Here is a 23,472-nt window from a genome sequence, read left to right on the forward strand (position 1 = left end):
AGATTCAGTCTGGAAATAAGGAGGAATTTCTTGACAATGAGAACAATTAATCAATGGAACAGCTTACCTCCCAGAGATGTGGGCACTCCATCACTGGAGGTTTTCAAGAAAAGATTGGGCCACCAGTTGTCTGAGATGGTATAAGATCTCCTGCCTTGAGAAGGGGATTGGACTAGAAGACCTCCAAGGTCCCTTCTAGCCCTTTGATTCTATGATTCTACATCTGTACCTGATCTCAATTAAACCCTTCCTACTTTTAAGCTTTTATGTTTACCCAGTCTTATGGTGGCTATGTTTGTGAACTAGTCTGTAATCCAATATGTATTTCAAAAAAGCTCCCATTACGGAATGCGTAAAGAAAATGGTATAACAAAAAATTCATATGTAGTTTGCAGAGAGCGCCTGTTATCAGAATATTACATTTCTGTCATCTCCTGTTCACAGATCTTTTGTGCAAAATCCACCGTGTTTTTATTATTCTGATGTAATGTTTTCCACAGGCATAAGAAAAATAGAGAAACAATTTGTACAATATAAGCTTCTGTATGCATTTACAAAGTCCCTCTTTGCACAATGTGGTCTTCTTCCTAAGTGACAGCATGTTCAGTTTTACGTGCTTAAGGGGTAAACTACACTCAATTCACATTGTTGTCTCTGCAGATATCTTAATATTTCCATCAAAATGTAAAATGGGAGTTCTTTAATACTTATATGCATATTAAAGATGTGATGCAGCATAATGTGGTTAAATTAGTCAAGCCATTGATAACTCTAGAATCAATGAAATTAATTTGCAGCCATTTTATTTTAAAAATCTGATAATGGGCAGAGGAGACAAAGGCGAGAGTCGTAAGCATTTGTCAGCAGCAAGTTGCAGAAAAATGCATGTATCCTAAGACAGGAGATTATAACTCTTTGCTAAATGTATTTAGTAAATGTCTCTCAGTCATTTTGCAGAAATGTCACAATGTAATTTGTTACTCGTTCCTAATAAGACTTTGCTTCTCCCTCTGGCTCATAGATCCCTGATGGTGCCTCCCTAGCTATGAGTTTAACAGATAAAAAAGACACCACTTTAAGTAGAGGTAAGTTGACACTCATTTTATTTTGTAAGTATCCTTGGATTTTTCAGGGAGGATTTAAAATTATTATCATTATTAAACATTCTATTTCATTAACTAAAAATTAAATACTGTGACAGACATCTGTGGTTTAGCCCAATTTGGTTTTGTGAAGAATGGAAGTTACAAAAAAAATTGGGGAAATCTTTTTTTTTTTTAAATAAAAGATAGCATGAGAGGAGAAGGGTATGAATCCTCTCTCTTTCCCTAGTTTCTCAGTCTTCTACTTAATTTGCAGCCTCTACCCAAACAAAAGATGTACAGTTGAGTATCATAGATAGTCTGGCTCAATAAAGTAACATTGTCTTCATTTTTTAAAATGATATTGCATCTTTTGAAAATACTAAGGCTTTTCTTCAAATTTGCTGAGCAAAGCATTCTGGAGGCAGAAATAAATGTGAGCTAACTTTATAATTGGAAGCAGAATTAGACGGGGGAAGGTTAGGTAAGAGTGCGTCCAGGGGATACAAGGAAGCACAGCCGAAAGGAAAGGGAGATTCAACACTGCCTCTCCAGCCACGATCCCAATTAAAGAAATTTCCCTTGTTCTGTTAGGAGGTGGAAACCTCAGATTCCATTACACTTTGGATCCAACAAAAATTGTGCTCCAAAATCACTGATAATTCATCAATGCTCATCTATGACAATTTTTTTTCTCTTTTTTAAAAAACTTTCTATTGATGACTAGGATTACAGGTAATTTATCACTGACTAGCCCCTGAAAAGGAAAACCAACTGAAGATACAAACCTGGAGGACAAATAGACCTCCATTAATCATTTTAGCTTCACTTTATTTTATCGATTATACCAGTGGTTCTCAACCTGTGGGTCGGGACCCCATTTGGGGTCAAACGACCATTTCATGGGGGTCGCCAAACAAGGCTGTCCGCCATTTTTCCCCCTTTTCTTTGGCCACGCCCCTGGCACCCGGTGATGTATAAGTGGTTGGGGGTCACCACAACATGGGGAACTGTATTATGGGGTCACGGCATTAGAAAGGTTGAGAACCACTGGATTATACCTATATAATCAATATGGCTATATTTAAGAAGGCAAGGGGGAGGGCAGTTTTCATCTCATAATTTTGTACATAGCTGGAAGTGAGATCCTCAATGACAGATTGGACCAAAGGGACCAATTGGGGCTGCTGCTTGCTTATCATCTTCCCCATAGTGCAGCAGTGTTCCTGTCCAAGTTCCTTGATGCTGTACCTCAGACATGTCAAACTTGCGACGTCACAAGCAACGTATCGGAGCTTTTTTGCCATTGCCGGCAATGGGGTGGGCGCGGCTCCAGTATGATGAAACCGGCCCATGGGCCGGCAGTTTGAAACCCCTGCTGTACCTGAATTGGCAGTGGCATTTCCCAGACTCATAGTTCTGTGGGATTTTAGCCACTCTTCTCTGACACTGGAGTCAGTAGTGGTTCCAACCATGGACTGGTCCAACTTAATCAGGGTCTAACCTACATTAGTTTTTTGTCTTGTGACAGGTCATACAGGGTTCATACCATGGATGATGTTAATAGCAATCCCTTGTCATGTCCTTCTGGCCATAGAGTTTTCTGAGACTACCCCACTGCAGGGAAGTAGGACTTGTTCAATTGGCCCACTCCAGGCAACCAATACAAGTATAGTATAGGGGGTACCTTGCTCAATAGTAGTAACTGTGAGAGGGACCTCGGAGTCCTAGTGGACAATCACTTAAATATGAGCCAGCAGTGTGCTGCAGCTGCCAAAAAGGCCAACACAGTGCTGGGCTGCACTAACAGAAGGATAGAATCAAGATCACGTGAAGTATTAATACCACTTTACAATGCCTTGGTAAGGCCACACTTGGAATACTGCATCCAGTTTTGGTCACCACGATGTAAAAAAATGTTGAGACTCTCGAAAGAGTACAGAGAAGAGCAACAAAGATGATTAGGAGACTGGAGGCTAAAGAATATAAGGAAAGGCTGCTGGAATTGGGTATATCTAGTTTAATGAAGAGAAGGACGAGGGGGGACATGATAGCAGTGTTCCAATATCTCAGGGGCTGCCACAAAGAAGAGGGAGTCAAGCTATTTTCCAAGGCGCCTGAAGGCAGGACAAGAAGCAATGGGTGGAAACTAATCAAGGAGAGAAGTAACTTAGAACTAAGGAGAAACTTCCTGACAGTTAGAACAATTAACCAGTGGAACAACCTGCCTCCAGAAGCAGTGAATGTTCCAACACTGGAAGTTTTTAAGAAGAGACTGGACAGCCATTTGTCTGAAATGGTATAGGGTTTCCTGCCTGAGCAGGGGATTGGACTAGATGACCTCCAAGGTTCCTTCCAACTTTATTATTATTATTATTATTATTATTATTATTATTATTATTAATAATAATAATAATAATAATAACAATATTAATAATAATAATAGACCCAGTGCCATTTCAGATGGAATTTGAAGTTTTTCCTGAAGCTCTGATGCATGATTTGGCCAAGGCCTTGGTATTGCAACTTAGAATGAGCACATGGAAAGGGCCTTGGACTGAAGCTGATACACAATTTGGGGTGTCCTCCTGGGCTCACAGCAGAACAGATAGTTACTTTAGCTTAAGGGTCCCCTCGCACAGTTGCAGTTTCTGTGCCAATTGCACCCGATCCTGGATCAGGAAACCTTGCTCATAATCATTCATATGTTTGTCACTTCCCAGTTAGATCATTGCAATGTGCTATATATGAGGCTGACTTTGACGATCATCCAGACTTTACAACTGATCCAAAATGCAGCAGCACACACATACTGTCTCATGTACCCTTTGATTTACTGGTATTGCATCTCTGCTATGTGAACTACATTAGCTTCTAGTATCTTTCCATATACAATTCAAAGTGCTCGTTGTTGGGTCCAGGTTATTTGTGGAGCCACTTTTTCCTAAAGGTATCACCATCTTCCACTGAGCATTGATAGCTCAGCAATTGTGATTGTTTATATATTAGAAAATGTTTTAGGGCCTTCCTTCCTTCCTTCCTTTTTACTATTCTCTGGTATTGCACGTTAATTACCACGATGTAAAAAAGATGTTGAGACTCTAGAAAGAGTACAGAGAAGAGCAGCAAAGATGATTAGGGGACTGGAGGCTAAAACACATAATAGTTGCTGGAATTGGGTATGTCTAGTTTAATGAAGAGAAGGACGAGGGGGGACATGATAGCAGTGTTCCAATATCTCAGGGGCTGCCACAAAGAAGAGGGAGTGAAGCTATTCTCCAAAGTGCCTGAAGGAAGGACAAGAAGCAACAGATGGAAAGTAATCAAGGAGAGAAGCAACCTAGAACTAAGGAGAAATTTCCTGACAGTTAGAACAATTAACCAGTGGAACAACCTGCCTCCAGAAGCAGTGAATGCTCCAACACTGGAACAGCCATTTGTCTGAAATGGTATAGGGTTTCCTGCCTGAGCAGGGGGTTGGACTAGATGACCTCCAAGGTCCCTTCCAACTATTATTATTATTATTACTATTATTATTACTACTACTACTACTACCCATACTTTCTCACGTGAAGTATTAGTACCAATTTATAAAGCCTTAGTAAGGCCACACCTAGAATACTGCATCCAGTTTTGGTCATCACATTACAAAAAAGATGTTGAGACTTTAGGGAAAAGTGCAAAGAAGAGCAACTAAGATGATTAAAGGCCTGGAGACTAAAACATATGAAGAACGGTTGCAGGATTTGGGTTTGGCTAGTCTAGAGAAAAAAAGGACTAGGAGTGACATAATAGCAGTATTCTAGTATTTGAGAGGTTGTCACGAAAATGAAGGAGTCAACTTATTTACCAAAGCACCTTAGGCAGGACAAGAAATGGATGGAAACTAATCAAGGAGAGAAGCAACCTGGAACTAAGGAGAAACTTCCTAACAGTGAAGACAATTAACTAGTGGAACAGCTTGCCTTCAGAAGTAGTAGGTGATTCATCACTGGAGGCTTTTAAGAAGAGACTGGACAGTCACTTGTCTGAGATGGTACAGGGTCTCCTGCTTGAGCAGGGGGTTGGACTAGATGACCTCCAAGGTCCCTTCCAACTTTATTCTGATTGAAATCTCCTATTAAATTTGGTGTGTTACAAGCCAAGACTTTGGTGTGTTACAAGCCAAGCCAATCTGTTTGTATTTGGAAATCTCACAATATTTTAATCTGGTCATTTTCAATTACTTTTTCAACTATACGTTCCCACCAATTTTTCATTACTGGAAATGATAATTTTTACAGATGTTCCAGTGAACCATTTTGGTTATTGTATTATCTCATCATTTATCAGTTTATGTGATCTTGCTGAGCATATAATCTACTGTTTCCTCTACTACTTTGTACCATCTGCATTTTGAATCATTTGGTGATTTTTCAATTCTGGCCTTGATTGCCTTAGTTTGAATACCTTGCTCTTAAGCAACCGATTCCTTTTTTAAATGTAAACCATTGACAGCTTTTATCTTTATGCACTTCCCCTCAATGTTTTGAAGAAATTTATCATGCAGTTAGTCTTACTCTGGTTGATGACATTTGGCATTTTTATCCACCTATTGAGTCCTTCCGAGGATCTGGGAGGAGGAGGGGGGAGGGTGAAGAGGAGGAGATTTAATCATGAAGGGCTTTAAAGTCCTTTGTGGCTTTGAGATCAGATTACCTGAGAGACCATCTTCTTTCAGTTGTTCCTGCCCATCTAATCTGGTCTGGCAGGATGGACATGCTCCAAGTCTTTTCAGCCAAAGAATATAAGTTAGTGAGAACTGTTATGTCCCGAGCCTTTGCAAACGGCTCGGGCGTTTGCAGGCAGTCCCGGGCAGGTGCAAAGCTGCCCGGGACCAGACAGGCTGTCGCCAGCGCCGTGCGCATGCGCGGGTGCTGGCGCGGGAAAAGTAACCCATTTACCCAGGAGTTGCCTATATAAGAGGCTGTGAGGCGTTTGGGCGAGGCTGAAGCCATCTTCCTGTAAGCTGAACGCTGAATAAAAGAAACTGAGAACTCCAGCTGCTTCTCGTGTCTGTTTTCCCGCCACGGACTCAACACTGGCGACGAAGATGGGATGCCTTGCACTACCCGGAAAGGAAGAAGTGTAAGCTTACCCAAGGAGTCCTGAGCGGCGAAAGAGGAACGGCGTTGACTCGGCAGCTGCCCGCCAATCCGGTGTGCATTCGGGGGTAGGCTGGCTGATAGACCCGTCTCCTGAAGATCCGAAGATGGCGAAAATCGGAAGGCTTTCGGAATTCGACGTCTCACATCCAGAGCGGTGGGAGTCCTACGTATCCAGAATGGAGAACTACTTCAAGGCAAACCAAGTGAGGGAAGATAGCTTGAAGGCGGCCACCCTGCTTTGCGTTTGCGGCCAAGACGCCTTCGAAATCGCAGAAAACCTAGCAGCACCTGTCCCAGTAGAGTCTGTAAGCTACGCAGACCTGAAGAAGCTGCTGAAGGAGCACTTCAACCCCAAGGTGTCCGTTATCTCATGGCGCCACACCTTCGAACACAGGGATCAACGGTCCGGTGAGTCAGCCAAGGAATACATCGCCGTGTTACGGAAGGCCGCCAAGCCCTGCGAGTTCAAGGACCTCGAGGAACGACTGAGGGACCGATTCGTGTGCGGGTTAAGGCATCGAGAGCTACAAAAGAGACTTTTCGCAAAGGAAGAATTATCCTTCCAAGATGCCTTAAGGGAAGTCACCGCAGAAGAAGCAGCAGGCGGCGCCGTCAAAAATATGCGGCCGATCAGAAACAGTGCAGAGGGTGCGTCCGTGCACCAGGAAGACGTCCGACGAAACTCCGAGGAGGATCCGGACGAGGAAGTCGACCGTCTACACCCCGCGAAGGAAGAGAACCAGAAGGGAAGCTCTTCGGCTCCGCTCAAGTGCATCGGCTGTGGAGGTCGCCACAGGAGAACCGACTGCAAGTTCCGCTCCGCTACCTGTCGGGCATGCGGTAAACAAGGGCACATTGCAGCTGTGTGCCTGGGCCGACGAAAGGCACAACCCCAAGAAGAACGCCTGAAGGGTACCAGATTCCCCAGCCAGAATAGGGTAGGTTTTTGCGCTTCGCGAAGAAGCATCTGTAGAACAGGCACACACAAGCCCATGAAGAAAAAGCTGTCACTCAACGTGAAGCTACAAGGGGTTCCATTATCTATGGAACTAGACACAGGGTCTGCCCTGTCCATCATTTCATTGCATACATTTAGGAAGATTTGTTCCAGAAGTGGGTCTAAGGCCAAGTTAAGGCCTTCTGATATTGTATTAACAGATTTTCAGAACTCAAGAGTGTGTGTTAAGGGGGAGGCCACCCTTAACGTGCAATACAAGAGTTTTGAAGGTCCACTAGACTTATTAGTAGTAGGGGGTGAACGAACGAGTCTCATAGGACTCGATTGGTTTGAGGCCCTGGGGATACACGTCACAGGACTCAATAGCTTACAAACACTCGACCTACAGGAAGTCTGCAAAGAATTTGCAGATGTTTTCAGCCCCCAGCTGGGCACATTCAAAGGACCACCTGTGTCCTTAAAGCTAGACCCCACTGTCACTCCCATTAGGATTAAAGCAAGAAGGGTCCCTTTTGCTTTAAAAAGTAAGATTGACACTGAACTAGACAAACTAATCCAACAGGGAATCCTAGAACCTGTTGATTCCAGCCCGTGGGAGACCCCCATTGTCACGCCTCTAAAGGCAAATGGGGACATTCGCATTTGTGCTGATTACAAATGCACACTCAATAAGGCATTGCAGCAACATGCCTATCCTGTTCCTGTGGTCAGTCACATCCTGGCCTCTCTCAAGGGGGGGCGTGTTTTTGCAAAGCTTGACCTAGCTCAAGCATATCAACAGCTGCCTGTTGATGATGATGCTGCCATAGCTCAGACCATTGTGACCCACAGGGGAGCCTTTAAAGTAAAAAGGCTACAGTTTGGAGTGAATGTCGCTCCTGGGATTTTCCAAAGCGTTATGGAAAACACACTACGAGGTATACCAGGGGTCTGCCCCTACTTTGACGATGTCTTGATTGCAGGAGACTCCACACACATTCTAGCTGAAAGGCTTAGGGCTGTCCTGTTAAGATTCAGGAAATCAGGCCTCAAGCTCAGAAAAGACAAATGCCAGATTGGGGTGCCTTCTACTGAATTTCTGGGATTCAAAATTGATGCTGCTGGGATTCATCCTGCTGAATCCAAACTAACTGCTATTTTAGAAGCACCCAGGCCAAAGTCTAAGGCCGAACTTCAGGCCTTCCTAGGCCTCCTGAATTTCTACAATTCTTTTCTTCCACATAAAGCTAGTGTAGCTGAGCCTCTTCACAGGCTACTAGACAAACAGGCTGTGTGGCTGTGGTCACAAGCGCATGAGGCTTGCTTTAAAGAAGTCAAGGCCTTGCTCACTTCTAACAGTGTTCTTGCACATTTCAACGAGTCTCTCCCTGTGTGCATCGCTTGTGATGCGTCCCCCTACGGGGTTGGAGCTGTCCTGAGTCACCTCAGGTCTGATGGAACTCAGGTTCCTATTGCATACTACTCCAGAACACTGTCTTCTGCCGAGCGCAACTACGCTCAGATAGACAGGGAGGCTCTGGCTGTTGTTGCTGGAATTAAAAAATTCCACGATTTTCTATATGGCAGGCATTTCACGGTCTTCACTGACCATAAGCCTCTGCTGGGACTGTTTACCACACGTAAGCAGACTCCCCACATCATTTCCCCTAGAATGCTTAGGTGGTCTATTTTCTTGTCTGCATATGATTTTTCATTACTCCACAAGCCTGGGAAAGAAATGGGCCATGCTGATGGCCTCAGTAGATTGCCTCTGCCAGTAGTAGAAGCTGACCCCGCGCCAGCTGTCAACATTCTATCAATCCAAGCCTTGCCCGAGCTCCCTCTTAGTGCCAGGGATGTTACCGCTGAAACAGGTACAGATCACACACTTTCACGTGTCCGCTCCTGGGTCCTGTCCGGGTGGCCTGAGCACTGCCCTAGTCCTGAGTTTCAGAGTTTCTGGTCCAAAAGAAACGAACTGTCCCTTTCTCAGGGTTGTCTGCTTTGGGGAAACAGAGTTGTCATTCCCACCTCAATGAGGACTAGGGTCTTAGAATCCCTCCACGAGGGTCATCCTGGCATTGTTCGTATGAAGGCTCTTGCACGCAGCCACTTGTGGTGGCCTGCTTTAGATAAAGATATTGAGGCTAAGGTACACGCATGCCACCTGTGCCAACGATCTCGCCCAGAGATGCCCCAAGCTCCTGTGCATAGATGGGAGGAAACACAGTCCCCATGGTCTAGGGTGCACATTGACTACGCTGGGCCCTTTCAGGGCCAGTTCTTCTTGGTCCTTGTTGACAGCCATTCAAAATGGCTTGAGGTTGTGCCTGTCTCATCCACCACCACTGCAAAGACTATTCAGGTACTGAGGGGGATTTTTGCTGCACACGGGCTGCCAGATGTCATTGTGTCCGACAACGGCCCTCAATTCACCTCCTCCGAATTCCAAGCTTTCTTACAGGCAAACCTGATTCGTCATGCCACGTCTGCGCCTTTTCACCCATCCACCAACGGTATGGCTGAACGCATGGTGCGCATCGCAAAGGACGCCTTGAAGAGACTCACCTACGGGGACTGGCATCACAGGTTGGCTGACTTTCTCCTTTCTTATCGCACCACACCGTCCACTTCTACAGGGAGAAGTCCAGCTGAACTTCGTTGGGGGCGCCAACTTACTACTAGACTTGACCGGTTGCATCCGGACAGACTGCTTTCATCTACCTCACATCCTAGGGCACCTAGACAACTACTTGTGGGTGCCCCGGTTTGGGCTCGCAATTTCGGGCCTGGTCATACATGGGTCCCCGCTTCTGTGTCCAGGATCACAGATCCTCTCTCCTACGCGGTTGCCCTGGACAACAGTCGTGTCCTGCGTCGGCACATCGACCAACTTCGCTCTAGGCGAGACTTTTCTGCTGAGACTCCTGGGTCTTTTCCAGGGGGGGAGGGGGACCCTTTGGAGCAAAGGGAAGGGCAAGAGCTACTGCCCATCTCCACTGAGGGAGCCACAAACGGCTCGTCCCAAGGTTCTGCAATTGCTCCGAAAAGAAAGTCATGGAGCTTACCCACACAACAGGCACTCACGCCTACTCCAGCCAGGGAGTCACCCCGGGGGCATACTCACTTTCCACACACATCACACAGCACTCCAGCAACGGAGGATACCCGGGGGCATCCCAACAAATCATTCCCCGCAAGAGAACTGGCACACAATTCCCAAGGTTGGCCTGACCTTACCCCAAATCCTACAGGGGGTCAAACATACACAGAGTTAGTCGAGGAACCAAGTCCCGACTACAACAACCCTAGCACAAATCAGGGAACACCTGAGTTTTGGGAAAGTACAGAAACCCACACGAGCCCGAACACAGAATGGGGTTCAGGGAATGGACAGCCTCCTGACAGGTCTTGGACTGACCTAGGAGGTTCTACAGAGACGCCCAGCAGCGGCTATCACTTCAAGGGGCCTGAGGGTCTACAGCTAGGTAGGTCAACCAGGTCACAAAGTAACAGAAGCCCTGGCCTGACGAGCCCGGTGGGCAAGCAAGCAGGCCAGGCATCGGGGCACAGTCCTTGGAAGACACCAGGGCACAATAGAGAGAACAGGCTCACGCCTCCCTCCAGTCAGGGGACTTATGCCAGTAACCCAGAGCTAAGAAGGTCACAGAGAGCAAAGAAATCTCCTAAGTATCTAGAAGATTACATAACATTGCTGGCAAGGCAAAAGCCAGTAATCAGTGGGAGCACTGGGGAGCAAAATGTCATATAAAATAAATGTTGTATGTTGGTAGTAGTTTTAGCCCGGGGGAAAGGGGTGTTATGTCCCGAGCCTTTGCAAACGGCTCGGGCGTTTGCAGGCAGTCCCGGGCAGGTGCAAAGCTGCCCGGGACCAGACAGGCTGTCGCCAGCGCCGTGCGCATGCGCGGGTGCTGGTGCGGGAAAAGTAACCCATTTACCCGGGAGTTGCCTATATAAGAGGCTGCGAGGCGTTTGGGCGAGGCTGAAGCCATCTTCCTGTAAGCTGAACGCTGAATAAATGAAACTGAGAACTCCAGCTGCTTCTCGTGTCTGTTTTCCCGCCACGGACTCAACAAGAACCACAAGAGGTGCCTTCTCTGCCATAACTCCTACCTCTGGAATGTTCTCCCTCCAGAGATTGGGATGGCCCCAGCCCTGCTGGCCTTTTAGCAGGCCTTGAAGATCTGGTTATCTGCCCAGGTCTGGGGTTCCAAGTGTTTGAAGGACTCCGGTTCTTGGTTATGTTGACATCACAACTAATTATAATATCTTTGGCTGCTATATGTATTTCTTTTTTTATTGTATTCAAACTGTTCGAATTGCTTTTATGATTGTTTGCCACCCAGAGTGGCGGACAGCTTTACAAATTGAATAGATAAATAAATAAACTGATAAAGAAGAAGAGTAGTAGTAGTAGTAGTAGTAGTAGTAGTAGTAGTAATAATAATAATAATAATAATAATAATAATAATAATAATAATAATAATAATAATAAAGTTGGAAGGGACCTTGGAGATCATCAAGTCCAAACTCCTGCCAGGCAGGTAATTGACCCTAGATCACTTAGTAAGCTAATACTGTACAATAACTTTGAGCCTCCTTTATCCCATTGGATATTGCCAAATTAAATCTCTTATTCAGCTTTAAGCTGAATTTATTAATGTCACTGCAGTCCGATATTTCAGTTTTCTGTTTCTTGCACTAAATATGTGCATGGTACACCAGTAATCAATATTTCTCTTACCTTTATTTCTCCCTGAATCTCCCAAGTGAGCATTCCTAAGCAGTAACGTATCTTTTGCACTGTGAATAGAGCTTAGAAAAATTTTTATTTGAAAGGGAACATAAACCCCAGTCCTCTTTCCAGCTGTAATCTATTCCAATGTGAATAGCTTTTATTTATTTATTTATGTTACCAGTGCTTATATCCTTCTCCTGTCCTAACATCTTTGGGCAGATAATAAGAGAAAACATACAAAACAGGTAAAAAAACAAAAGAGAAGAGCATGTGACAAAGTGCTAAAAATTAAAAGCCCAAAGCATATCTGAAAAAAAAAGTTCTTCTAGTACTTCAGCCTGCCCATAATTTACTATTTCCTTCTGAAATTTTATTACTAGTATCCCCAGTATGTCGTTTATGGACCCATGTAGCACCAGACATTTTCTTCAGCATTCACACAAACTTTTTGTCCCTTCTAGTGGAGAGTGTCTATGGAAGTTCTCAGTCACCCAGTCATGGTTGTCTCGTGGAGAATGGTTTCTAATGGAGAATGGCTACATACACTCAAAAGAGAAATGCAAGCCTCCAGCTTTATTTTCATGCTCCTCTTCTCCTCTTTGCGCGTCTAGAATAGGATTGGTGTCAGCCTTACATGACCAAGATACATATGCCCTTTGTGCCTAAAACCACTTTTAAGATTAGCTATAGTAATAGGCTCTTGCAGGCTTGAATGTGCTCTTCCTCTTGTTCTCCTTTTTATCTTCATGTGAATTTTGGGTGTGTCTGCCTTTTTTAACTTCTCTTCCCTCATCTGAGCTTCTGCAGGATTCATCTGCTCACTGTCTTGGTAATGGATCTCCCCTCACTTTACTCTCTACAGTTGGGCAACCTAAGGTCCCATGGTCACATACAGTGCCCTGAATCTCTTTTACTATTGGCCTCAGAGTTCTTGCTTAACCACAGCTGCCAAAATTCAGTAGCTTGCTTTCTCATCATTTTGATGCAAACATGCAAAAACAGCTGTGTAAGTTCCAAGATAGATTGAAGTAAAAAAAAAATAGTCATAACTCCTTCCTGTAAAACAACAGGAAAAAAAGGAAATCCTGGCCCTACTCGTACCACAACACAACACTCTGCTCTATTACTGCCCCTGTAGTAGCCTTCAAAATAAAAGCAACAATGGAACACCCCAAAAATATAGAGCCATTGCAGAAAAAATATCCGAGTCCTGGGAAAGTACCATAAGAAAGAAACTCCAAACAACCCCACTTCGATTAGATGTAATATGAAGTAGAGAGGCTTTGACTGGATTTCAAAATTCTGCTACAAGACTTTCACTCCATTAAAGTGCAACCCAAGATGCCTTCTGATGCCTGTTTTCTGACCTTGCCTACCTCAAAGGTGAAAACCCTTGCTCTGCAGCATTCTTGGAAAAGAAAAGGATGGGAAAAGATGTTAGTTTTCAAGAGGAAAGGAAGGAAAGGTAAGAGAAGGGAAGGAAAGGAAAAGAAGAAGGGAAGAAGGAAGGGAAGGGAAGGAAAGGAAAGAAGCAAAGGAAAGGAAAGTAGAACTTGGGAGTTTGGGCTGGGAATAGCAGATGGTCTTAGAATATTATCATTGATTATAATCAAGCAAACCAAGTGTTTACAGCTCTTTGTGTTTGCACCTGTATTGCCAGAGAGACTGCTTTTTGGGGGGGGGGAGGCATTTCGTCTGGCTTTTAAAGGTTGTTGCTTTAAGATTGAATATGATAGCTCTGTTCCTCTTGGCTTTAATATTATATTTTAATTTTGTTGTTTTTCAGTTTGGTTTCTGGTATTTTGTTTTGTGTACTGCCTAGGGGAGCTCTGTTAGAAAAGAAAGCTGGTAGAGAAATGGATTTATAAATAAATACTGTCAGGTATGTTTTCTCTGAGGAAATGGCAGTAATGGTAAAGGGTGAATTTTTCTATTTGAACTCCAAGAAAGAGACACAGATACCTATTATGCTATAGAAGCATGGAAATGAAACCAGATGGGTTTAACCTATGAAAGGTTTGGCAGCTCCAAATTTTACAGTGAAAGTTTCTTTTATTTTCTTGGAGGTTTCCAGTATGCATTTGGCTGATATAGATCCTGCATCTACATGGGGGGAAGTGTGTAGTGGGGTGCCCCAGGGCTCTGTTCTGGCCCAGTGCTCTTCAACATCTTCATCAATGATTTGGATGAGGGGATAGATGGGGAACTCATCAAATTTACAGACAACACCAAGCTGGCAGGAATAGCCAACACTCCAGAAGATAGGCTTAAGATAGAGAAGGATCTTGACAGACTTGAACATTGAGCACTAACAAAATGAAATTCAATAGTGAAAAAAAGTAAGGTTCTACATTTAGACAAGAAAAACCAAAGGCACAGGTATAGTATAGGTTGTACCTTCCTCAACTGTGAGAGGGATCTTGGAGTCCTAGTGGACAATCACTTAAATATGAGCCAGCAGTGTGCTGCAGTTGCCAAAAAAGCCAACACAGTGCTAGGCTGCATTAATAGAGTGATAGAATCAAGATCAGGTGAAGTGTTAATTTCAGACTTGGTTTAATGTCATGGTTCTATGGTAAGATCAACAAAATCAGAACTCCAAGGCTAGAGATTTCCTCAAAGAACATGTTTATTGGTTACAAAATATTGGCATGGTCAAAAGTGAAACCAAGTCTGAAATTCCCTCCAAAGAGTTACACTATTACAAAGTCAAACTTCTCACCCCAGGGCTATGCAATCAACTACATTCCCCAGGGCTATGCAATCAACTACATATTTGGCAGGCTTTCTAATTAAACAGCCAACCCACTAAGCTAACTGATAGAATGGCCTTGGTTTCCACAGGAGTAGCAAAAATACTCCACACACCCTCCCTTTTTGTGGCAAACTAGAATGAGTGAGATGGCTTTAGCCAGGTGCGTTATAGAGTTGACAACCATTTTATAATACCTTGGTAAGGCCACACTTGGAATACTGCATCTAGTTTTGGTCACAACAATGTAAAAAAAGATGTTGAGACTCTAGAAAGAGTACAGAGAAGAGCAAGACAAGATAATTAGGGGACTGGACGCTAATACATATAAAGAACAGTTGTTGGAATTGGGTATGTCTACTTTAATGAAGCGAAGGGCGAGTGGTGACATGATAGCAGTGTTCCAATATCTCAGAGGCTGCCACAAAGAAGAGGGAGTCAAGCTATTCTCCAAAGCACCTGAAGGCAGAACAAAAAACAATGGATGGAAACTAATCAAAGAGAGAAGCAATCTAGAACTAAGGAGAAATTTCCTGACAGTTAGAACAATTAATCAGTGGAACAACCTGCCTCCAGAAGCTGTGGATGCTCTAAGGTTGTGGAGGTTTTTTAAAAAGAGATTGGACAGCCATTTGTCTGAAATGGTATAGGGTTTCCTGCCTGAGCAGGAAGTTGGACTAAAAGACCTCCAAAGTCCCTTCCAACTCCATTATTATTATTATTATTATGGATCATCGCACAGTCAGCCAGATGTTCAGACTGGATTTGGCATTTTGTCTACCTATCGAGTCCTTACCCAGGATCTGGGACAGGCAGATGTGGATGTTTGATGGTATTACAGGTATCGTCGCAGGATAGAAGCAGTTCCTAGTAAGGCCGCCTTTTGCAATTGACTAATGGCAAATTTGTCAATGCCAATGGTGTTCAAGTGGTGCTCCAGCTGTTTTGGGATTGCACCCAAGGCGCCTATGACTATTGGTACTACCCTTGCTTGCTTTTGTCACAGTCTTTCTATTTCTATTTATAGGTCTTTGTATTTTGTTATCTTCTCCAGTTCTTTCTCTTCTATTCTGCTGTCTCCAGGCACTGCCACGTCCACTATCCAGACTTTTTTGTCTTTCTTATCGACAATTGTTAAGTCTGGGGTGTTATGTTGCAGGTGCTTGTCTGTTTGAATTCTGAAGTCCCAGAGCAGTTTAATTTTATCATTTTCTATGACTTTCTCTATTTTATGATCCCACCAGTTTTTGCTTACAGGCAAATGATATTTTTTGCAGATCTTCCAATGCACCATTGTTGCTACTTTGTCATGCCGCTGCTTGTAGTCAGTCTGTGCAATCTTCTTGCAACAGCTTACCAAGTGGTCCACTGTTTCTTCAGCTTCTTTGCATAGGCGGCACTTACTGTCTGTTGCTGTCTTCTCAATTTTGACTTTATATGCATTTGTCCTTAAGGCTTGGTCTTGTGCAGCCAGAATTAGTCCCTCGGTCTCTTTCTTCAATTTTCCTGCTCTTAGCCATTGCCAGGTCTTGTTATTATCTGCTTTCCCAGCTATTTTTTTAATGTATTGGCCATGTAGTGCTTTGTCTTCCCATGCCTCTATTCTGTTCTTCATTTGGTCTTTCTTGTAGGCCAGTTTGGTCTCTCCAGTAGTCAGTAAGCCTTCCTGATATACTAATTTCAGTGCATCTTCATCATTGTTCTTCAGATATTCTTCCAAAGCCATTTTTTCTTCTTCAACCATCTGATGTACTTGTAGCATTCCACGCCCACCTATTTGCCTTGGTAGATAAAGTCTATCAATGTCACTGCGTGGATGAAGGGCATGATTCATTGTCATTATTTTTCTGGTCTGCCTATCCATTGCTTTTAGTTCTGCTTGAGTCCAGTCCACTATTCCAGCTGTGTACCTAATGACTGGAATTGCCCAGGTGTTGATTGCCTTTATGGTATTTCCTCCATTGAGTTTGGACTTTAAGATCTTCTTCACTCTCTTGATGTATTCACCTCTAATCTTTTTCTTGACTTAAGTGTGCTTGATGTTGTCAGCTTGAAGGATACCCAAGTATTTGTAGTATCTTCCTCATCCAGACTCTTAATGTTATTTTCGTGGGGCATCTTGATTCCTTCAGTTTTCATTATTTTTCCTTGTTTGATAGTAAGTGTGGCACATTTGTCCAAGCCAAACGCCATAACAATATCTTGGCTATATATACGGACAGTGTTGAGCAGCAATTCTATTTCAGATGATGTTTTTCCATACAGCTTCAGATCATCCATGTACAGGAGATGGGATAGTCTGGCAGATGTTTTTGATGTTTGATAGCCAGGTCCTGAGTTATTCAGTATTATTGACAGAGGAAACAGTGCAATAATAAATAGTAATGGTGACAATGAATCTCCTTGAAATATTCCTCTCTTGATATTAACCTCTCCCAGTCTCTCACCATTGATCTGCAACTGTGTCTTCCATTGTGCCATCGATCTTTGCACAAATTTTCTGATGTTTCTACTGACTCCTGTTATTTCTAGGCACTTTGATTATCCAATCATGTGGCAGAGAGTCAAATGCCTTTTTGTAGTCAATCCATGCCACATTCAGGTTGGTCTTCCTTTTCTTGCAGTTTTCCAAGATCATTTTGTCTATTAGGAGTTGATCTTTTGTTCCTCTGCTATTGGGGCAGTTTCCTTTCTGCTCAGGTGGAAAGAGATTGTTTTCAACTAGATCAGTGGTTCTCAACCTTTCTAATGCCGTGACCCCATAATACAGTTCCCCATGTTGTGGTGACCCCCAACCACTTATACATCACCGGGTGCCAGGGGCGTGGCCAAAGAAAAGGGGGGAAAAATGGCGGACAGCCTTGTTTGGCGACCCCCATGAAATGGTTATTCGACCCCAAATGAGGTCCCGACCCACAGGTTGAGAACCACTGAACTAGATGCTGTTGTACTGCATCAGCTACCACACCAGTTAGTAATTTGAAAGTTGTTGGTAAGCAGGTAATTGGCTTGTAGTTGCCTGGTGTTGCCCCTTTTGCTGGGTTTTTCATTATTAGGTAGGTTTTCCCAGTTGTTAGCCACTTTTCAATTTCTCCTCCTTGTAGTATATTGTTGAATTGCTTGGCAATGAGTGGGTGTATAACTGTTAGATGTTTCAACCAAAACCCATGCAGTTCACTTCACATGGTGCTGACCAATTTTTGATTTTCCTTGCTCTTTTTTCTACCATTTTTGTTGTTATTACTAGTTCTTTCATTTATTATTATTATTATTATTATTATTATCAGCACCACCACCACCATCATCATCAAGAAATCTCATGCCATAACAAATCCATCAGACTCTGAGAAATAATAACCCTCTTAAGACATTATCATTTCAGGCTTACAAGTTATTGTTACTTCAGGTTGGTTTATAATCCACCTTTTAATTTTACATTACAAGATAAAAGCTCAAAGGGAATCTAATCATCGTTCAAAAAGAGGTTCTTTTTCTGTTCAAAATGAACACTCTCATGAAACTAAGAGAAATTTCTGTAGCTTGGAAGTAATTGACCTATCATGACATTGCTTTGTGGTGAGTGACTGGATTTTGCAAAGCTAGCATGTCTGTGGCAGTTGGGAAAAAATAAGCTACAGTAATTTATGTTGGTGAATCCTACCATTCATCTAAACGCCTTCAGTGACATCCACAAAACTGAGTAGGATTGATGGCTAGACAAAAGAAAGACAGAACAGAGACACTTAGCGCCCTGTTCGCTGCAGTGCATGACTTTCTTTGAATAGTAGCCAGCAGTCTGAGAGAGAGAGAAAATATGTATATGGATGTCCAAAGAGCAGCAAACGGTATTTTGGCAGAGCTATAAGGAGGCCCAGGCCTGGAGCCATCCATAAATACAATATAACTTTGGTCATCAGACTGGATATTATGAGGTCATTTTCTTTCCTTTTTCTAAACAGTATGCTTCTTGACCCTTGTTCTTCAATGGCTGTCTTTTCTATTGTGACACATCAGCTGTCAATCTCAGTCAAGTTCAGCTCCTGGGGCAGAATAACTTTTAGCTGGATAAGTAGTTTACTAGCAAGCAGATCAAGTTTTCAGCAGTCACCATAGCACTGTGGAACTGGAACTGACCAATAAAACACTCCAAACCTACTGTATTGATGGAAAATTTCAAAAAGTCACCATTCATGAAAAAGAGCATAGTAATTATGCAGTGCTATTTTGTTTTTCTCTAGAAAATAAAATATGTGAACAGAAAGAATGTTTGTGTGTGTCTGTGTGCACACGCTTGTCTGCCTATCTCTCTGTCTGTCAGCCAGATATGAAAGTAATCCTGTGGTGTAGTCCATGATTTTTACCCAACATTTTCCTTCACTCTGGCAAAACAATATGCCTCTTCAACCTCTACTATATCACTTTAAAGCTTGTCTGATCCTGGGGATTTACAGTGTCAGAAAGAATCAACTGCAGAGAATAGTAGAGAGGCTCAGGGTAAATCCCCATTTTTGGATTTCCTACTCCAGCAGAGATCTCCCCTGTATCTCATGAGAAACAAAAAAGGCCTCTTTGGCTCCAGACCTCATTGTGTCTTTCATTGTTTGTATCTGGCATAAGGTAATGAAATGAGCAGCAAACTTCTGTTTATTTTTCTTGTTAATATAAGCAATTCACTCACAGCTTGCAGTGACCACACACAGTATAAATGTGTTTCAAGTGTTTTGGATAACTTTTGCTGTAAATGAATAGATATAAATATCCTGTTGCTGCAGCATGTGTTAAAGTATATTATTACATTTTTTCCTGTACTAAATTTATTTCTTACTGTGTTTCTGTGGCCAAAGTCTAATATAAATAATATTAGTTTCAATAAACATTTAATATTTATGTTAAATATGTACTCACAAATTTGATAATAAAAACTTGACATGTTTTAGTTTTTCTCTGTTCAGACTTCTACCTCAGATATGTAACTAAATGCAGGTGGAGGGACTGATTAGACTACCTCTAGTTATCAGATGTAAGCTGATACTTTCTAAAAATCTGTTCAAGGGATTGATAAATAATCAGTGATAAAAGGCAGCCAAACATGACTAGAAATAGCTTAGAAATTGAAAAGCAGAACTAGAATCTAATACTATACATTCTCATCTCAGACCCATGCATCTAGTTCTCAAATTATATTAAAAAAACCAACAATTTTTAAAAGCCAGGTAAAAAAATATTTGACTCAGTTAATCTTTGATGGGATAATGGTACTCAGATGCATCTTTAAATGCAATAAGCTGATGTGCCGATCATCTTCAATAGTAGATATCCTTTGCTTTTGAAAAAAAAACATGCTTTGCAAAATAATACACTAAGCAAATTCTTCCTTTGCTTTTCTCCTACTTTTTTTCCAGTAAAAGATTTGGACACTGAAAAATACTTTCATTTGGTGAGTATTCTGTTCCAAGAAGAGTCCATGACATTACTCTGCCATTCTAAGTAGGCCAGATAGATTTTCCTTAGAGAGAGGAAGTTTTCCCCCACACACCAGAAAAATATATGAGTGACATGGTTTAGAGAAATGAAGTCAACACCCAAATCACAACAGCTTTATGCAAAGCTGAGGAAAGAATTACAAAAAATAATGTGATGGTTGGGAGGCAGGCCTGGGCCAGTGTACTATAACCAAATCTGTTCCTAGTGAAACAAGTCCCCCCCCCCTTTGTTTCCCCCTGCCTTACAGTTTAGTTGTGTATAATCTAAGGACAGTAATGCTGCACATGGTTTATTGTAAAGGCAAATGTAAGAATGCTTTCCATATGCACAGTTTATGCGGAACGATAAATTTGTCATCCAGTCAGTTTATTGGCCTAGGATCAGACTCATTGGGGAGGGGACAGTTTAGACCCTTGAGGTTCTTGCGTTGTTTGTGTAATAGGATAATAATTGAACACACAAATTTGGCAGAGAGAAGGAACGCATTCAATTTTTTTTATCTGAGTCTCAATCATAATCTTGCATGTATTTCTAACATATTTTATCTTCCTGATGACTGCCAGTTATCAAAAGGGAAAGAATTGTTATATCTAGTGATGTTTTAAACAGCTGAATTCATTGTAAACTGAACCTATTGCAAAATTCTTCATTCACTGAAAGGAGAGGGGAAAGGAAAGGAGGAGGAAACAACCAATACAGCTGGCAATAGTATAAATTATATTTAATATTGTTCCATTGTTCATAATCTCATTGCTCTGGTTTATAGCATAAAGAAGTAGTCTTTCTTCTTTTTTTAAATTAATGCTTTGTTGGCAGCTTTTATATTTAAAAAAATCTTTGTAATAATCGTTCATCATCTGTTTGTATCTGTGTGGATTTTTTTCTTTATTGTTATTGTTGTTTGGCCATTGTCCAGGTCCTTCCCACAGATGAACTAAATGAAAATAAAAAATCTTACCGACAAAGTCATAGAAAAAAAGTTCTTCCTGAAATCTACCTAACCAGATTGCTTTCCACAAAGGTAGGACATTAGAGGTGCTCTCAGTGAAAAGATTGATCCTTGGTATGAAATTATTGATCCCAGATGTATGCTTTGGCATATTACAAATGTTCCAACTGACTAACAAAATCAAGTTCCATTAAAATTAACTCTGAATTACCCAATGTTTTACATTACATGAGAAAATAGCTATCTTTATGATTAAAAATGAAATTTTGTAGTGTAATCTTGTATATTTTTTTATTTGTAAATAAAATTCTATTACATTTAGTGGAACTTATTTTTAGACAAGTGTGCATGAAATGAAATTGCATTTAGTAAAGAGTAAGGAGTGTAGTGGCTCACATGGTTAGGACACTGATTGACAAGCAGCAAGTCTGCGTTCGAGACCCAAGTACTGTAGTAGGATGGAGTGAGCTCCCATCATTCAGTCCAGCTCCTGCTGGGGACATGAAAGGAGCCTCCAACTGGGCGTCCCCTGGGCAACGGTGATGTCACCAACTAATCCTTTCAACCCAGAAGCACCTCGGTGCTTCCGACACACATGCAAAGCGAGTAAAGAGTATATTTCATTAAACTCACCGGAAAGACATTAATATTTTTAGTTATTATATTGTTGATTGAAGTCAACTCAGATTACTATGCTTATAAAAATCCAGATTTTATAAAGTTTGTAAATAAAAAGACAATGTGGGATATTTCATTATATTCTAATTTTGTTATACTAAGTCAGTGATGGCAAACCTTTTAGAGACCAAGTTCCCAATCTGCAGCCCAAAACCCACTTATGTATCATCGGGTGCCTGGTGCATGTGGCCCAGTGGGTGGGCATGGCCCATTGGGAGGGCATGGTCTATTTGGTGGGCATGGCTTCGGTGGCAACGGCAGATTGGGTGGGACTAAAAAGTTCAATCAATCAATTTCAACTTTGCGAGATCTTTTTTTCCTGCGAGAAGTTAAAATTGATTGATTGAACTTTTTTTTTTCCACACGGCAACGGAGGCCTAAAGAGAAAAGGTTTTATAAAACCCAGCTGAAGGCCTAGGCCTAGGGCGACAGTGCGTGTGCCCACAGAGAGGGCTCTGCGTGCCACCTGTGGCACGCGTGCCGTAGGTTCGCAACCACGGTACTAGGTTATATTCTAATATTGTTGCATATTGCATTAGATTTTTACTCTGCTGTTTTCATCTTGAGTATTGTTTTATGATGTGTTCCTAAATTTTGGGCATAGTGAATCTACATCATGACTGCTTTGAGGGTTATACAGAGTTTCACATTTATTATTCATATGTAGATAGCATTAACTGTAATAAAATTGCAAATCATAATTATAGACAGAACTTAATTCAAAAGAGACACATTTAATTATTTCCCTACATATTGCATTTTGGTTAATGTTTATTATTTCTTTAAAGAGAAAAAGACCTCACAGCTTTTTGTATTAAGCAGTTAAAATGCCTGAGTAAAGGATTAAGCTTTCTCCTTTTGATCCTAGACTACATATCATACATAGATTAACAAATATATGCTGACTAAATCCTTTATTCTATACCACATTATTTATTCAGTTAAGTTAGACCTCTGGCCCAGTGGTCTATTTATGTGTCATATTTCTATAATAATCAATACCCAAAGCAGTTAACAGTAAACATTAATTTTCCCAACACATAAGATAAAGATCAATTTGCTAGAAAAACAGAAATAAATCTTAAAAATTCAATATAAGCAGCAGAGCATAAATATAGTATTACAGTAAAACAACTTCTACAAAACAAAATCAAAATTAACAGTTCACTTATATTTTACTAAATGCAGAGCATTTGTGCAAATGCACACAAGTTCAGTTTCGTATTTTGTCATTCAAATAACTGAAATGGGAAGTATGATAGTATTTCTTCATCTTATGTATTGTATACTCAAGAAAAACTTAGTTATCTGATGCAAAAATGGTGAAGTGTCCCATCTACTTTAAAAAAAAAACAACAACCCATAAAGTATCAGTACTAAGGCTCTTAATGAACTTGGACACAGATGTTGGCTAGAAGCCAGTCTGTAATTCCAGTGCTTTGTGATTCATAATTGGAGGCGAGATCACAGAATTGCCAGGGGTCTATAGTTTTCCCACTGTTTACCACACAGAACAATCACAGATGTGGTCTTAAATTTCAGAACCAGAGAAAGAGAACTCAGTGCCAAAAAGGATTAAATGCTAACTAAAACTAATTACTCCAGTATACATAAAATTAACCCAACTCTCACGAAAGATTCCCCCCTGTTCACTCAATCGTATAATTTCAGATTTCTTCAACTT

At 41.8% G+C, this 23,472-nt stretch overlaps 1 protein-coding gene across 1 annotated transcript in view; it reads left to right on the forward strand.

Annotated features, from left to right (window-relative positions):
- The window catches only part of PLXND1 (plexin D1), a 137,487-nt gene that overhangs the window by 97,293 nt on the left and 16,722 nt on the right, over positions 1–23,472 (forward strand). Inside the window, exons 28-30 of the mRNA XM_039346542.1 lie at positions 1,022–1,085; positions 20,080–20,114; positions 21,078–21,182. Of these exons, the coding sequence (XP_039202476.1) occupies positions 1,022–1,085; positions 20,080–20,114; positions 21,078–21,182 (204 nt within the window). The remainder of the gene's footprint in view (positions 1–1,021; positions 1,086–20,079; positions 20,115–21,077; positions 21,183–23,472) is intronic.

Source organism: Crotalus tigris, unplaced genomic scaffold (assembly GCF_016545835.1).
Source record: "Crotalus tigris isolate CLP2741 ecotype Arizona unplaced genomic scaffold, ASM1654583v1 scf7180000018006.973166, whole genome shotgun sequence".
In the NCBI taxonomy this organism is placed as follows: Eukaryota; Metazoa; Chordata; class Lepidosauria; order Squamata; family Viperidae; genus Crotalus; species Crotalus tigris.